The sequence below is a fragment of the Dendrobates tinctorius genome, unplaced genomic scaffold (genome assembly GCF_039654945.1).
Source record: "Dendrobates tinctorius isolate UK_male_01 unplaced genomic scaffold, ASM3965494v1 ptg000025l, whole genome shotgun sequence".
Taxonomy (NCBI): Eukaryota; Metazoa; Chordata; class Amphibia; order Anura; family Dendrobatidae; genus Dendrobates; species Dendrobates tinctorius.
Window position 1 is genome coordinate 5,881,048 of NW_027361693.1, and position 16,163 is coordinate 5,897,210.

General features: G+C 45.2%; 1 protein-coding gene across 2 annotated transcripts in view; it reads right to left on the reverse strand.

Moving 5' to 3' along the window:
* The window catches only part of OTULIN (OTU deubiquitinase with linear linkage specificity), a 76,115-nt gene that overhangs the window by 25,845 nt on the left and 34,107 nt on the right, over positions 1–16,163 (reverse strand). For both annotated transcript variants that reach the window (XM_073569447.1, XM_073569445.1), the window contains exons 6-7: positions 12,249–12,346; positions 2,765–2,908 (exon numbers count right to left, since the gene is read on the reverse strand). In XM_073569447.1, the coding sequence (XP_073425548.1) occupies positions 2,765–2,908; positions 12,249–12,346 (242 nt within the window). The remainder of the gene's footprint in view (positions 1–2,764; positions 2,909–12,248; positions 12,347–16,163) is intronic.

The following is a 16,163-nucleotide window of genomic DNA, read 5'->3' on the forward strand; positions in this document are numbered from 1 at the left end:
GCTGCCCCGGAGCACGAGCATATCATTAACTCAAAACTGAAAATAAAGATGAACACCCCCCACAGGCTGCCCCGGAGCACGAGCATATCATTAACTCAAAACTGAAAATAAAGATGAACACCCCCCACAGGCCGCCCCGGAGCACGAGCATATCATTAATTCAAAGCTGAAAGTAAAGATGAACACCCCCCACAGGCCGCCCCGGAGCACGAGCATATCATTAACTCAAAACTGAAAAATAAAGATGAACACCCCCCACAGGCCGCCCCGGAGCACGAGCATATCATTAACTCAAAGCTGAAAATAAAGATGAACACCCCCCACAGGCCGATATCATTAACTCAAAGCTGAAAGTAAAGATGAACACCCCCCACAGGCTGCCCCGGAGCACGAGCATATCATTAACTCAAAGCTGAAAGTAAAGATGAACACCCCCCACAGGCTGCCCCGGAGCACGAACATATCATTAACTCAAAACTGAAAATAAAGATGAACATCCCCCACAGGCCGCCCCGGAGCACGAGCATATCATTAACTCAAAACTGAAAGTAAAGATGAACACCCCCCACAGGCTGCCCCGGAGCACGAGCATATCATTAACTCAAAACTGAAAATAAAGATGAACACCCCCCACAGGCCACCCCGGAGCACGAGCATATCATTAATTCAAAGCTGAAAGTAAAGATGAACACCCCCCACAGGCTGCCCCGGAGCACGAGCATATCATTAACTCAAAACTGAAAATAAAGATGAACACCCCCCACAGGCCGCCCCGAAGCACGAGCATATCATTAACTCAAACACCCCCCACAGGCTGCCCCGGAGCACGAGCATATCATTAACTCAAACACCCCCCACAGGCTGCCCCGGAGCACGAGCATATCATTAACTCAAAACTGAAAATAAAGATGAACACCCCCCACAGGCCGCCCCGAAGCATGAGCATATCATTAACTCAAAGCTGAAAGTAAAGATTAAACAACAACCACAAGACGGATTTCATCAACCACGGTATCATTGTAATCAGTATAACGACGCCAACCTAACACTGTCTGCATGTTTCCTTTAAATTATTATTAATGAAGAATAGGTCTAAAGATGAGTCTCTGTGTTATCATCTGGCCACATAGTAATGAGATAAAAAATAAATACAGATTCACATTAAGCGGGTTACATAGGCTAGACATTTCCAACTTATTAGAAGGCTTGCTTAACAAGGATCATAAAGTGTCCTCTCCCATTGATCAACTGTGAGGAAAACTGGGAGTAAAGGCCTCGTCTCACATAGCGAGATTGCTAGCGAGATCACTAGCGAGATCACTAATGCGTCACCGATTTCGTGACGCAACAGCGATCTCGCTACATTTGACACGCAGCAGCGACCGGCCCCTCCGCTGGATATCACTGATCATGCAGGAATGTCCTGGGCCATTTTTTCGTCATCGGTGTCCCGTTGGCCAGCATGCATCGCTGTGTTTGATCGCTGGATCTTTGCTGTGTCGCTGAAGCGATCTGCCTGTTTGGCAGCTTACTAGCAATCATTTAGCGACGCACCAGCGATCCCTACCAGGTCGTATCGTTGTCGGGATCGCTGGTGCGTCGCTAAGTGAAACGGGACCCTAAGTAACTTCCTTGCAGCGCCTCCACAGGAGAAAGTAAACATTACATAGTTCCTAATTAAAACAATGGGCTGCATTTGTAATGCAGGACAGGTCACGCTACCATCCAGAAATGAAGATCCTGACCAGACCACCCCATGTTATATAACATACAAATTAAACTTTTTACACCAAAAATAAAGTGAAATTTGATAAACTTGAGCATTTTTGTCTCCTTTAGTGTTTGTAATCCTTTTGAAAAACTTGAATGTCCTGGAGCAGCGACCATTTCTTTTGTCCATTCATCCCAACAATTCCAAGCATTATTCTTCTCTTTTATGGACTTTGTTTAGTTCTGAATTTCAGATTGAATTCTATATTCATACAATGCAGTCCCCTTGACGTTAGTTCAGTAAACCCATGTTTCTACATAATACTCACCTTGCCTACCTATACCTGCCATCTTTACATAATTAGTGAGAATATGATCTTCTAATGAATGGTGAAGCAGTGGTCCGTGCATTGTGGTTGTCTCATTTCGAGGCGGATAAGGAATAGTGATCTTGAAAATGTTAGGATGGGGGTCATTAACTTTACTCCGAGTGTACCTGTGTGGTGGGATCTTCTGCACAACAAGAGCAAGAATTTTCTTAAATGATAATACTGGACCTCATTTTCCTCCCAGGCTGCCACAGAGATTTCTATCCAGAAGGGCATCTCAGGCAGCCTAAGACCAAATTAAGAGGAACGTTGCCATTCTTGGAGCAGTCAACCTGCGGATGTGACTGGGTCAATGTGCCGCTCTGAGCATTCCTCTGCATAACAGACGGGTACAGGAGCCGCCTGCCATTTAAATAAGCACTATATTAAGCGCATAAGGCAAGAGAAGGTTTTTTTAAATATTTTTTTGTATTTTCGCATTGAATAACATTGTGGGTGATGTCCATGTGTCCGTTCTGTACAAGAAAAGCATAGCGACCAGAAAAAGGTTTGAATGCAGTCTGTATTAAGAAATCTGGGGACAGCTATGCAACTGCGTTAACAGGTCCTGCACAGCCAGCATACATGTCTACAGCTGAACAGAGAAACCATTTTATTGCTGCTCACTTGATGAAACATTAGCCATTCATTCTTTATTACCAAACTGTAAAAGTTAGGATACATACTTGTGTAAGGTCATCATCGGCCATCCACTGTGGAAGTGTGGTCATCTGACTAAGGCACTGGAACAAGGTAGCTCTTAAGGCACAATAGTTATCTCCTCTTACGCGCCTTATGGAATTGAAACAACGAGACACTTGTTCATACCCCTGGTGAAGTAATGTATACAGAGGATTAAACAGCCAGCATAAAAAAAAAAATATTATATATTGAACCTATCTGGAGCATGAGCAACCTTTAGGCTATGTGCCCACAGTAGCGTTTTAAACCTGACAAAAAAACAAACAAAAAAAAAAAAAAACGGACTCCTTCCCAGAAAACACGCTTTTTTTACCGCGCGTCTTCTGGACCATAGGAAATAGCTAAAAACGTGGACTAAACCGCAAAATTAATGAAATGCTGCGTTTTTAGCCGCTAAGCGTTTCCTTAGCGGTAAAAAACACTTCCATTGGCACAAAAATGCCAAAAAGCATTAGAATGATTGGGAAGCTTCTTTTAAGTGTTTTTGCAGCGGTTTGACCCCTAAAAACGCAATTGTGGGCACACAGCCTTAAACTAGTGATGAAAGAACGTGCTCAGATAACGTGCTAACCAAGTGTCTTCATCTTGCTTGAATATTATGTTCCAAGTCCAGCGGCTGTTGGGCAGTTGCAACACATGCGGGGATTGCCTAACGAATAGGTAATCCATGCATGTGTTGAAGATGTCCAACATTCATGAGACATGCAGCCGAGGGGACTCGAACATAATATTAGAACACACTGAAGACACTCGGTTAGCACATTATCTGAGCATGTTCGCTCATCACTACTCTAAACATATATAACACAAAAGCAATAAAAGCAATGACCACCGTCACAGTAAATATATAGTGAAGCAACTTTACAAAATAATCCTAAGTCCAAATTTTTCCCACAAAAATGTTTTTTTTTTCAGCCGCAAATTTAGCATTTTAATGAGAGCAACAGGAGAAATTGCACAATACAATTTGCTGTGAAATTTCTCCTGAGTATGCAGATACCCCATATATGGGGAAAAACTACTGTTTGAGCGCACTGCAGTACTCAGAAAGGAAGGAGTGACTTTTTGGAACACAGACTGATGGAATTATTTGCAGGTGGCATGTCATTTTTGGAGAGCCCTTGGTGTGCCTAAACAGTGGAAAACCCCCACAAGAGACTGTATTTTTCGAACCTAGACCCCTCAAGAAATTTATCTAGACGTGTGATGAGCACTTTGAACCCCCAAGTGCGTCACAGAATTTGATCTATGAACAAAAAAAAAAAAAAATATAATAAGCTACAAAACTTTAGTTGTAGCACCAAGTTTTTTCATTTTCACAAGGATAGCAGGAGAAAACAGATGCCAAAAGTTGTTTTACAATTTCTCCTGAGTACACAGATACTCCATGTGTGATTGAAAACTACTTTTGAGGCACAGTGCAAAGCTCAGAAGGGATGAAGCGTCATATTGGAGTTCAAATTTTGCTGGTATGGTTTGAGGGGACCCCGAGGGATCCACTCACTATAATGAGGCAGCAGAGTTACTCTGCACTTCGTCTGGCTTCTATCCAGCGGTTTACTTGGTTTCAGAAGTGGGCAAAACTGTGGCACACTGCATTTTTATGCACGCCTAAAAAGACGGACAGTGCCGATCACTTGCGGTCAGACGGCGTCCACGGTGCCTCATTATAGGGAATCTTCCGCCGGGGGTTCTGTCTGAATCACGTAGTTCAGAGATTTACACGGAAACCCGGTGTAATCTTTCAGCATAGAGTGCAGGATAAATGTGTGCTGATCCTTACTGTGATTTTTGGGAGGCATAATGAACAAATAAACAGCAGGTGAAGAATTGGTTTTATTTTTTATGCAGCTCTTTGTGCTGTGTAAGTGATTAGGCAACTTTATTCTTTGGGTCGGTGCGATTACAGCTATACAAAATTTATATAGTTTATGTTTCGCTGCTGTCACACACTGAAAGACGCTTTTTATTGCAAAATCTAGCTTTTGCATCGCCATATTTTAAAAGCTCTAATTTTTCCATATTTTGTCAGTCATTTGATGGCTTGTTTTTTGGGTGATGAGTTGACGCTTTCTTTGTTACCGCATTCAGTCACAACATTTTCAGATCGCTTTGTATTTTGATTTTTGGGAGACCGATGAACAAAAACCAGCAATTCAGGATTATTTTTTTTTTACTGCAGCTCCGCAAGTGGTAAAATAAGGCAGCTTTCTTCTTTGGGTCAGTATGAGTACAACAATACCACATTTATATTTTTTTTATGCTTTGGCACTTTTAGACAGTAAAAATTTTTTTTTTTTTAGAAAAAAAATTATTTTTGCATCGCTTTATGCTGAGAGCTCTAACTTAAATTTTTCTGCTGATGGAGCCGCTTGTTTTTTTTAGGTGGGACAAGATGATGTTTTCAGAGATACCATTTGTATTCACATTCTTCTTTTTGATGGTGTTTTATTCTACTTTTTGTTCAGCGGTATGATGATAAAGCATTGTTTTCCTGTTTTTTTTTTTTGTTTTCTTTTAGTCATGGTGGTCACTGGGTTAACTAGTGGGGCAATTCTATGGGGCGAGCCATCACACGATACCAAATATTTCAAACTATAGGTAGAAAAGAGCGCAATAGGGTCTTATCCGGGTGATTTATAAAAAGACAATATAGAGATAAACTCACCCTTTCCAGGAGAGAGCTGAGCATATAGAATCAATTTGTCAGCCTGCTGCACGTCCAACGGTCCACTCAGTGACCGCTACGTAAATCTCTTTATGGAATAAAATTCTTGGACTTGCGTGCGCTGCTAGACAGAATATCAAATCCAGATCATGTAGATAAATTGACCTTTTATTTCCCAACGCGTCTCGAAGTCCATAACACTTCTTCCTCAGAGGAAGAATGCTCTGTGCATATTCTGAGCGCTTCAGTAGCCAGATATTGGATCACATTGGGTGACTATGGCAAGGATCAAGCCCTCGTTTTGTCACGGAGGCGCTGATCAGAGTGTAGAGTTCCCTCCCTCTGCACGCCTGCTAAATGATATAATCACAGTCTTTAGGGGGTTAAAGTGCCAGGAGCAGTGCAGGCACCGTTCGTGCACCGAGTGTCAGCTGAGACTCCGGAGATTTTTGGATTCTGGGGGGGGGGGGGCGCTGTAGACTTATTCCTGATTGGCGATGAGGGAATAAGGTCCCTTAGGCCTCTTTCACACATCAGGTTTTCGCCGTCAGGCGCGATCCGGCTCTTTTGACAAAAACCGGATCCGGCGAAATGCAATGCCTGATCCGGTTTCCCCCCCCCATTGACTTGCATTTGCACAGGATCGCGACGGATGGCCATGCGTTTCATCCGGTTTTCGCCGGATCCGGTAATGTGTCGCAATCCGGCGTCTGGAAAAGATGGCTACTGTAACGTTTTTTTTGTCTCCGGCGAAAAAGCCGGACCCCCCGGATCCGGCGCGTCTGGCTTTTTCACACAATGAAAGTCTATGAGCGCCGCAATGCGCCAAAACCGGCGAAAGCCGGATCCGTTTTTTTGGGTCTGAGCATGCTCAGTAGCTCTGCCCACAGCACACATATATAAAAGCATGACAGTGGGACCCTCAGCCACACCCAACATGCCACCCAAGACAGGAACCAGGCGGAGGAGACCACTGCAGCACCACCACCACCCCAAATGGAGCAGCAAAGGGAACATGCTGAACAACGGGAGGGGAGTCCAGCAGCAGATGAGAGACTGTAACTATCAAATCCCCCATTCCTCAAAACTAGGGCCAAGGAATATCAAGATATTCATTGGCCCTTTGTTTCTCTTTATTCAACAGCCGCACCTGGAGTGGGCTCACAATTGGTAAGTTTTTTGCATCAAACGCATTAACACAACATCACACTACACACAACACATAGAAAACAATGTTCTGCAGACCTCACACAGCAAACAAATATGCCAACATCCACACACAAATTTTTTTCTTTTCTTCTCTAGTCTTCCCAATCTGGTGCTCGGCCAAGAGGTCCTCGCAGTGCCTCCCAGGGTCGTCGGCGACAGCAACGCGGCGGTCACCAGCGTGTAAGTATAATATTTAAGTTAAATTTTGGTACACTTTTTATTTCATGTCTTAAGTGTGGTGACTAATTTTGCTATTTTTCTATTTTACTTTAACAGCCTTCACAGCGTGCTCCCGACTCAGACGGTGAGGATGGAGGAATTGATGTGGACCACCTCATCGATCTCGTCAGAGAAAGGGAGCCGCTATGGAATATGGCTGACCGCCGCCATGCTGACCTGATCGTTACCCGACGACTCTGGGAGGAAATCTGTTCGCTCCTTGTGGGCCACTGGGAGGACCTCGATGTTCGGGCCCAGATTAAAGAGCGTAAGTATATACAGTACCGGTTGCTTGATGTAAACCAGTGTTTCCCGAACTCCAGTCCTCGTGGTCCCCACGGATCATGTGTTCAGGATTTCTATTTACTATGGAAATCCTGAAAACATGACCCCTGGGGACCATGAGGACTGGAGTTTGGGAAACACTGATGTTGTATACTAACCACTTTGTCCTTTCTCGTTTCAGGGGACAGAATTGTGAAGCGGTGGCGGTCTGTGAGGGATCGTTTCAAGAAGGAGTTCAATAAAGAGATGCGGGCCCCGAGTGGATCTGGAGGACGCAGGAGCAAGTACAAGTACGCACGAGCCCTGTCGTTCCTCCGGGATACAATGGTCACCAGAAGGTAAATATTACACACATGTGAAAAAAAAATGTTTAGATGTAACAATTTTTTTTCAGCCAGGGCCATGCCATGTCACTATTTTAATTGTTTTTTTTTCTCTTTATTCCACAGCACTGTGAGCAGCACTCGGAAGCCTGCATGATTGGACCCTTCTGAGGCAATCCCTGAGGAGACCGGCACCGAGGGACACTTCGACCGCCCCGGTACATCTGCACCTTCCCAGCCTTCCCACACATTCGACCCATCTGTCCCATCCACCAGCACAGGAGCATAGTGGCCGCCTACATTACATGAAGCTGCTGGTGAGGAGATCGCTTTCCCTTTACCCCACCCTTCTGCCCCTGCCACCTCTAGTACACCTGCGGGTACTGGGCGGCAGCAGCAGAGGGGTCAGGAAAAGACTTATGCGCCAGAGTTCTTGCATCTGAATACATCTTTCCAGAACTGTCTAAAAGTCTTGTCAGAGCAAATCTCCGCAGGCTTTCAGCAGATCAACTACAGCATTCTGGAGGTGAAGACACTTCTGCAAACCATGCATTCAGAAGCAAGATCTTCGCCAAACCACACCTTTTTCAGGTCTGTTGTGGAGCGCATGGAAACGCTCTCTCCTAGCCAGCAGATGCATGTAATGCATTCATGCCACGGTGCTCTACAGCACGTTACCTCCCAACCTCCTCCTCCCACCCCAGTAGTTCCTCCACCTGCACCCCCTCCAGCCACTTTCCATCCTCCCCCTCCTATTACATACCAGCCACCTCCCCAGTACCAGCAACCTCCCCAGTACCAGACATCTCCCCACTTCCAGCAACCTGCCCCGTACCAAACTCCTTCCCCATACAACTTTCCATCAATATCATCTGCTCCTACAGTCCCTGCCCAACCCTCCACTCCACCACCCACCACCTCTTCTGCCTCCCACATGTCCACCCATTCTGTAGCTTTTTCCACACCTTCACCTCTAACTGTTCCTTCCCCACCACGATCCCAGTCCTCTCTCCACACTCCCAGTGTCAAAGTGTCCCACAGCCCTTCCAGCAGTATTTCCACCCCTCACTACACCGATTTATAATGTGTGTTTTGTAATAAAAATGCCCAGTTGGTTTCAAACCTTTATTAAAAAAAGTTTTTTTTAACTTTAAAAACATTTTACAAAAAAAAAATTTTTTAAATAAAAGTTAAATTATCGTTTTACAATGGTTGTCTGTCATTTCTTTCTGCGGCGAAATATGTTTAAAAAAAAAAAAAAAAGGTTAAATACAGGGTATTTGAAAGGTAAAAAAGGTATTCAAAACCAGGTATATAACTGTGGGTAAATTTTAGCTTTTTGCCACAGTTGTGTTCCTGGTTGTGTTTGAAGCAAAGTATTTCACCTAAAAAGTTGTGTTTATTGTTGGTGATTTCCTAACAATGTACACAACTTTTGTTAAAAGGTGAAATACTTTGCATAAAACACAACCAGGTACACACCTGTGGCCCAAAGGTAAAAATAGTAAGACCATGACAAGATAGCCAACTTTGGTTGGCAAAGGTATATACTGTTGGTACAGAAGGTACACAAGTTTGGTTAGGGCACAAATCTTTCACACTGTCATCCTGCCAGTGTACTCTGCCTTGAGGTGACAAAGTATAGTGCAAAATTGTCCCTCATTACTGAAACCGTCACAGAACTTCTAGTGGTAATGTCCTGGTAATCTTGCAAGGTGGTTTCTTCAGAGGTGTCCTCAATGGTAATGGGTTCCTTGCAGATAACAAAATTGTGGAGTACCACGCAAGCTTTGATCACCTCGTCCACAGTTTCTGTCTTGAGGTTGATCGCAGTCAATAGGACACGCCATTTGGCTGTCAGAATACCAAAGGTACATTCAACCATTCTTCTTGCTCTTGTGAGGCGGTAATTAAAAATGCGTTTTGTTCTTGACAATCCTCTGCTACCGTACGGTTTCAAAAGGTGTTCTGACAGCTGGAAGGCTTCATCCCCTACACAGACAAATGGCATAGGTGGACCAGATGTTTGCGGCAGCGGTCTAGGGGATGGGAACTGGAAGGTGTTTCCATACAGTTTACGCCCCATGGCAGACAGTTTAAAAACTTGAGAGTCATTGGAGCGGCCATAGGCCCCAATATCAACCGCAATAAATTTGTATTCCGCGTCAGCGATGGCCATGAGGACAATTGAAAAATATTTCTTGTAATTAAAATATTCCGATCCCGATCCGGCTGGCTTTACAATGCGGATATGTTTCCCGTCCACAGCGCCCAAGCAGTTCGGAAACTGACATATCTGTTGAAGCTTTTCTGAAATTTCAATCCACCTCTCTGTTGTGGGCTCTGGTAAAAACTCTTCAGCTAAGGAGTCCCACAGTGCACGGCATGTGTACTTCACTATTCCAGATATGGTGGAAATCCCGAGTCTGTACTGGAAATGCAGTGACGAAAGGGATTCTCCAGTTGCAAGAAATCTGTGGGGAATTAAAAAACAATCAATTAGTTTTAAATCACAGCATTACATACCAAAACTCAGCTATAACACGAGATGCAAACTACCACCAACAAGATTGCAGTGAAAGTGTGCTCTGATGCGATCACATCCAATAAATGTGGCTTACCTTAAAGTCACCATCAGACGCTCTGCGGGTGAAACAGAGAAGCGGCAATAGGTGTCCGCTTTTCTTATGAGGTGTGCAATGCGCTCCACCAAGTAATCAAAATTCTCCATTTTCATCCAAACATATCCAAAAAAATTTCTCCGGGTTTCGTCTAAGGTCCATGCAGAGTGTAGAATAGACCCCACGCGTCATTCTCTTGGCTGTGATGGGGTGGATCCACAAACGTCGTCTACGATGCCTGATGCGCTGCTGTCTCGCTCTCTCCTTCTCCAGAACAATCACCCTCAAACGATTCGCCTCCGCTGTAAAATCCGCCAAATTCTTCAAAATATTTCCAATCACAACATCCATCTTCGCCAGTCACTTGCTCTTCTCTCCAACCTGCACTTTCTCCTCTACAACCTGTCAAAGAAGGGCTGTAGGAACACGCTATATATAGTTTTTCAGTAGCCAATCCCGTTCGGAAGGCCACAAGGGGCGTTTTTAAAAACCGGATCCGGCGTAATCCGTCGAAAACCGGATGAACCGGATGAGACGGATCCGGTTTTGGCTGTCATGCGCAAGACGGATCCGGCAGAAAACCGGATCCGTCACATCCGGTTTTACAAAACATTTGCCGGATCCGGCGCTCCGGCACGACGCCGGAACGCGCCTGACGCCGAAAACCTGATGTGTGAAAGTAGCCCTAGCGGCCACAGTTTTAAAGCGCATCTTCGGTCATTAAGGGGTTAAAAGTACCTCCCCCAATAATTTTTTTGCTAACTATACCTGTATGAATGTGTGTGTAATGTGGTGTAAGTGTGTCACTGTACCGTCTTTTCCGGTTTCTAGGGCCGCTCGGTTCCTCTTCTCCCTTGCATAAATTCCACACTGCGCTGTGTGTGTGTCAATCGGAGTCACTTTTACAATGTAAGCATATGGTGTCAGAACGAGGCATCATAAGCTTACATTGTAAAAGTAACTTCCGCTCACGCATAGAGCGAGCCAGCAAGTCGGAATACAAGTCATGTGAGGAGGACTGGAGTGGCGCTGGAAACCAGCAAGGACAGTGATTAGAGAGTATAAGCCACCACACATATACTACATTTACACGGATTTAGCTAATAAAAAACAAATACAAATTTGAGAGTGCTTTAACATTCAATATACTGAAAAATTAGAAAAAAAAAAAAAAAAAAAACTGTGATAAAATTGTGAAAAAAACCAAAAACCACAAAACGAAAAAGCAATTCCTCTACGGGTTGTTTTACGGCTTTCATTCCATGGTAATTATGATTGTACAGACCTGGAGAGTCCGTTATGATACGGAGATAAAAAAAAAAAAAAAAAAAAAAGGGTGCGGTGACTAAATAAACTTTAATTTTGCCATATTTTGGTAGATCACACATATGGAAGTGGCGATATCAAATATGTTTATTTTTAATTGATTATGATTCAATTTTGTTAAAGACTTGAACCTGTGATTGTCTAATCCCTTATTATACATCACTATGAACATAATGCACTACAGTGAAAATCTCCTCTGAAACTCAGCCTATGGCTAGAGTCACACACGCATATAGCATCCGATGTGCTATACTAATGACACTCGGCTCCCCCTCTGCTGTGAGCGTGGGCCGATCCTCTCACATGACCGGATCGGAGCACAGGTGTGGAGGAGACGGAGAAAGTAATATCTCCATCTCCTCTGCTGCTGTTGTTGGGCGGGAAACGCACTGCACTCTGGTGATATCCGAGTGCAGTCTGCTGTTTCACACTTACCCACAGACTTGTATGGCAGCGAGTGAGTCAGGTCTCGCTGCCAATCGTAGTAAGCTGCGATCGTTCTCTCATGCTGGATCGGCATAAGAAAATAATGGCGGATGTGAGCTGCCCCATAGTATAACACTGGGCTGAGTGCTATCGGATGTCTTAAGGCACAGCACTTGGCCACGTTATATAGCAGTGTGACGCCGGCCTTAGGCTGAGCCAACATGGCAGTAACTGAGGCCTTCAGCAGACCCCACAGCTGTCATGATAACCAATCGTCCAATTCAGGAGAGGTCAGGTGTGGGGATTCATAGGGCAATCAGTTAGATGCAGCAAGCCTAATAATAAAAGAATTATGCATAAAACAAAAACCCCCAGGCTAATAGCCTCTTACCTCCTTCATTATCTTTGCTACAGACGTTTTCCCTCTCCATTCTCTTTGGCAATATTCCAGGATGTCAACTTCCGGTCCCACTCCTAATTTGAGATCCTCTAAGAAAGGATTAGAATATGTAATGGTTATAATACAGCTGGAAACAAGGCCTCCTATTTAGATGTGATCTCACTATGCAAATCCCCAGCGCCACAAGGGGCCAGTAACAGCAGATGAACGTATATGGGTGTCTACACTATCCCACATCATATGCAGGTTTCATAGTGGGTTTTCACCTTCAGGTGTCTGGTAGCAGCTTTGTGACCTCACCTTATCAAAATGAGTGCATACATCATGGGTCAGGAGGAAAACCTGTCAGCTGAATCAGCCATCTAACCTACGTGGCCAGTAGAAACGAATTGGGAAAGGGCACACATTTGCTATACTCCCAGGAAGCCCTACAACTGTGTGACCAGACAGTCCGTGCTTTGTTGAAAATTTTATTTTCAACAATCCAGAAAATCTAATGCTGTGCATACACCATAAATGAAAGCAAAAAAAGGGGGGACACCGCTGAAAGGTATGCACACCACAATACTTATCTGTGCATACTTACACTACCGTTCAAAAGTTTAGGGTCACTTAGAAATTTCCTTATTTTTGAAAGAAAAGAAGTTTTTTTCCAATGAAGCCAACATTAAATGATTCAGAAATACATTCTATACAGTGTTAATGTGGTAAATGACTATTCTAGCTGCAAACGTCTGGTTTGTAATGCAATATCTTCATAGGTGCATAGAGGCCCATTTCCAACAACCATCACTCCAGTGTTCTTATGGTACTTTGTGTTTGCTAACTGTGTAAGAAGGCCAATAGATGGTTTAAATACCCTTGAAAACCCTTGTGCAAGTATGTTAGCACAGCTGAAAACAGTTTGACTGGTTAGAGAAGCTATAAACCTGACCTTCCTTTGAGATAGTTGAGAATCTGGAGCATTACATTTGCTGGTTCCAGTAAACTCTCAAAATGGCCAGAAAAAAAGAACTTTCATGTGAAATTCGACAGTCTATTCTTGTTACTAGAAATGAAGGCTATTCCATCCGAGAAATTGCCAAGAAACTGAAGATTTCCTACACCAGTGTGTACTACTCCCTTCAGAGGAGAGTACAAACAGGCTCTAACCAGAGTAGAAAGAGAAGTGGGAGACCCCGCTGCACAACTGAGCAACAAGACAAGAACATTAGAGTCTGTAGTTTGATAAATCGACGCCTCACAGGTCCTCAACTGGCAACTTCATTAAATAGTACACGCAAAATGCCAGTGACGTCGTCTACAGTGAAGAGGCGACTCCGAGAAAAAGCCATATCTGAGACTGGCTAATAAAAGGAAAAGATTAATATGGGCAAAACACCACAATCATTGGACAGATGACGATTGGAAAAATGTGTTATAGACAGATAAATCCAAGTTTGAGGTGTTTAGATCACACAGAACATCTGTGAGACGCAGGACAACTGAAAAGATGCTGGAAGAGTGCCTCATGCCATCTGTCAAGCATGGTGGAGGTAACGTGATGGTCTGAGGTTGCTTTGGTGCTGGTAAAGTGGGAGATTTGTAAAAGGGATTTTGAATAAGGAAGGCTATCACTCCATTTTGCAATGCATTGTCATACCCTGTGGACAGCGCTTGAATGGAGCCACTTTCATCCTACAAGCGGACAATGACCCAAAGCACACCTCCAAATTGTGCAAGAACTATTTAGGGAAGAAGCAGGCAGCTGGTATTCTATCTGTAATGGAGTGGCCAGCGCAGTCACCAGATCTCAACCCCATTGAGCTGTTGTGGGAGCAGCTTGACCGTATAGTATGCATGTCCATCAAGCCAAACCAACTTGTGGGAGGGGCTCCTGGAAGCATGGGGTGAAATTTCTCCAGATTACCTCAGCAAATTAACTGCTAGAATGCCGAAGGTCTGCAATGCTGTAATTTCTGCAAAGGGAGCATTCTTTGACTAAAGCAAAGTTTGAAGGAGAAAATTATTTCAAATAAAAATCTTTTTTTCGAACCTTGTCAATGTCTGGACTAGATTTTAAAATCATTTGGCAACTCATTTGATTAATCAAAGTATGTGTTTTCTCTAGCAACCTTCCACGACAGCATAGGAGGTTGTCTCCACGCCCTAATGGGGCACAGGAAGCACGAGAGGTTAAAAAGTCCCTCCCACCTCCCTCTCACCAGTGTCTTTCCTGTCCCCCATGGGGCATGGAGAGGTGCGGTATGCTGTGTGGCCGGCTGCTGCAGCGTACCTGTAATTCTTAAGCCGGGCAGTGGTGGTCGGCGGCGCTGCCTCCCCTCCTCCGTACTGCTCCCGTCTTCATAAGAACACGGGACCTTCCTGGCCCACCCGCGCTCCCATATGGGGAGTAAAGCGGGCCAGTGATCCCCAACCAGAGGCCTCCCGCAGCTCTCCGGTCTCTCCTCCTCCTGCTGCACGCCGTGCGGTGACACGGAAGTGACGTCACGTGCGGTCACTTCCGGGGTATGTATGACAACTTCCTGTCATGGCGGCCCCCATTCAGCTGCCAGCGTGCAGAGCTCGCCAGCACTCGCTGTGCCTGCCCCGGGACCCAGGGAGGAGGAGGGGGGGGGGGAAATGAAAATACTGCGCTGAGGGAGGGGTTAACCCTTTATTAACCCACCGGAAGACGCCGACAGGTAAGGCAAATCCCCTGTCAGTATGGACGGTTCTTCCTGCCCTGCGTCTGCAGAGCCCAGCGCTGCCCCAGTCACAGTAAGTGTAACTGGGGTGGGTCCTAGTGGTGAGATCTTGGAATACAGGTCCTCAAAATACTTCTCCCCCTTTTTTTATAGGGAGATAAGTCAGCCCACAAAAGTACCAATACCACCAGCAAGTCGGCCAAATGTGCCATATGCAGTGCAAAACTCCCCTCAAATTGGGCGAAAAAATTGTGTCAAGCTTGCATAGACAGGGTGGTCAGGGCTGATCACCCATCACTAATAGATGAAATCTGCAGCCTGGTTACTCACCACGTTCAGACTTCCCTGGCCGCACTGTCCCCCCCTCAACCACCAACACTCCCTCCGATTGCGGGCTCACCACCCCCAAAAAAACGGAAAATTCAGATGAAAGACTCAGTCTGAATCAGAAAAATCATATAATTCAGGCTCCGAAAATTGGGAACCACCGGGAACCTCCAATTCAGCCGAATCTAGGAAATACCTCCTTTCCACGGAATATGTGGAGGAGCTGGTCGGCGCAGTACGGGCTACCATGGGCCTAGAGGATAAGCCTGTTACTCAGTCAGCACAAGACCGCATGTTCGGGGGATCCGAACAGGTTTCCCAGTACATAGGAGCATAGTAGATATGATCTCCCAGGAATGGGAGTACCCAGAGAAGCACTACTCAGCCCCTTCGGAACTCAGGCATAGATTCCCCCTGGAGGGAGGGGAGTTTAAATGGGACATCCCGAAAGTTGATGTCCAGGTGGCGAGGGTTGTGAAGAAAACGGTCCTTCCTTTTGATGATGCGTCCCAGCTTAGAGACCCGATGGACCGCAAAGCAGAGAGCCTCCTAAGGAAAGCCTGGGAAACCTCTGCTTTTTCCATAAAGTCAGGGATTGCGTCCACATGCGTGTCTAGGTCTCTCTTCCAATGGATAGAGGAACTAGAGAGTCATATTTTTCTGGGAACCTCAAGAGGTGACCTCCTGAACTCCCTTCCTATACTACAAAGAGCTACAGACTTCTTGGCGGATGCATCGATGGAGATGATCCGCACCTCTGCCATGGCTATGGTACAGTCCAATTCTGCCAGACGTGCCCTGTGGCTTAAAACGTGGAGCGGGGATGTTACCTCCAAGGTGAAGCTCTGCTCTTTGCCCTTCAAGGGCGAACATGTCTTCGGCCCGGCCTTAG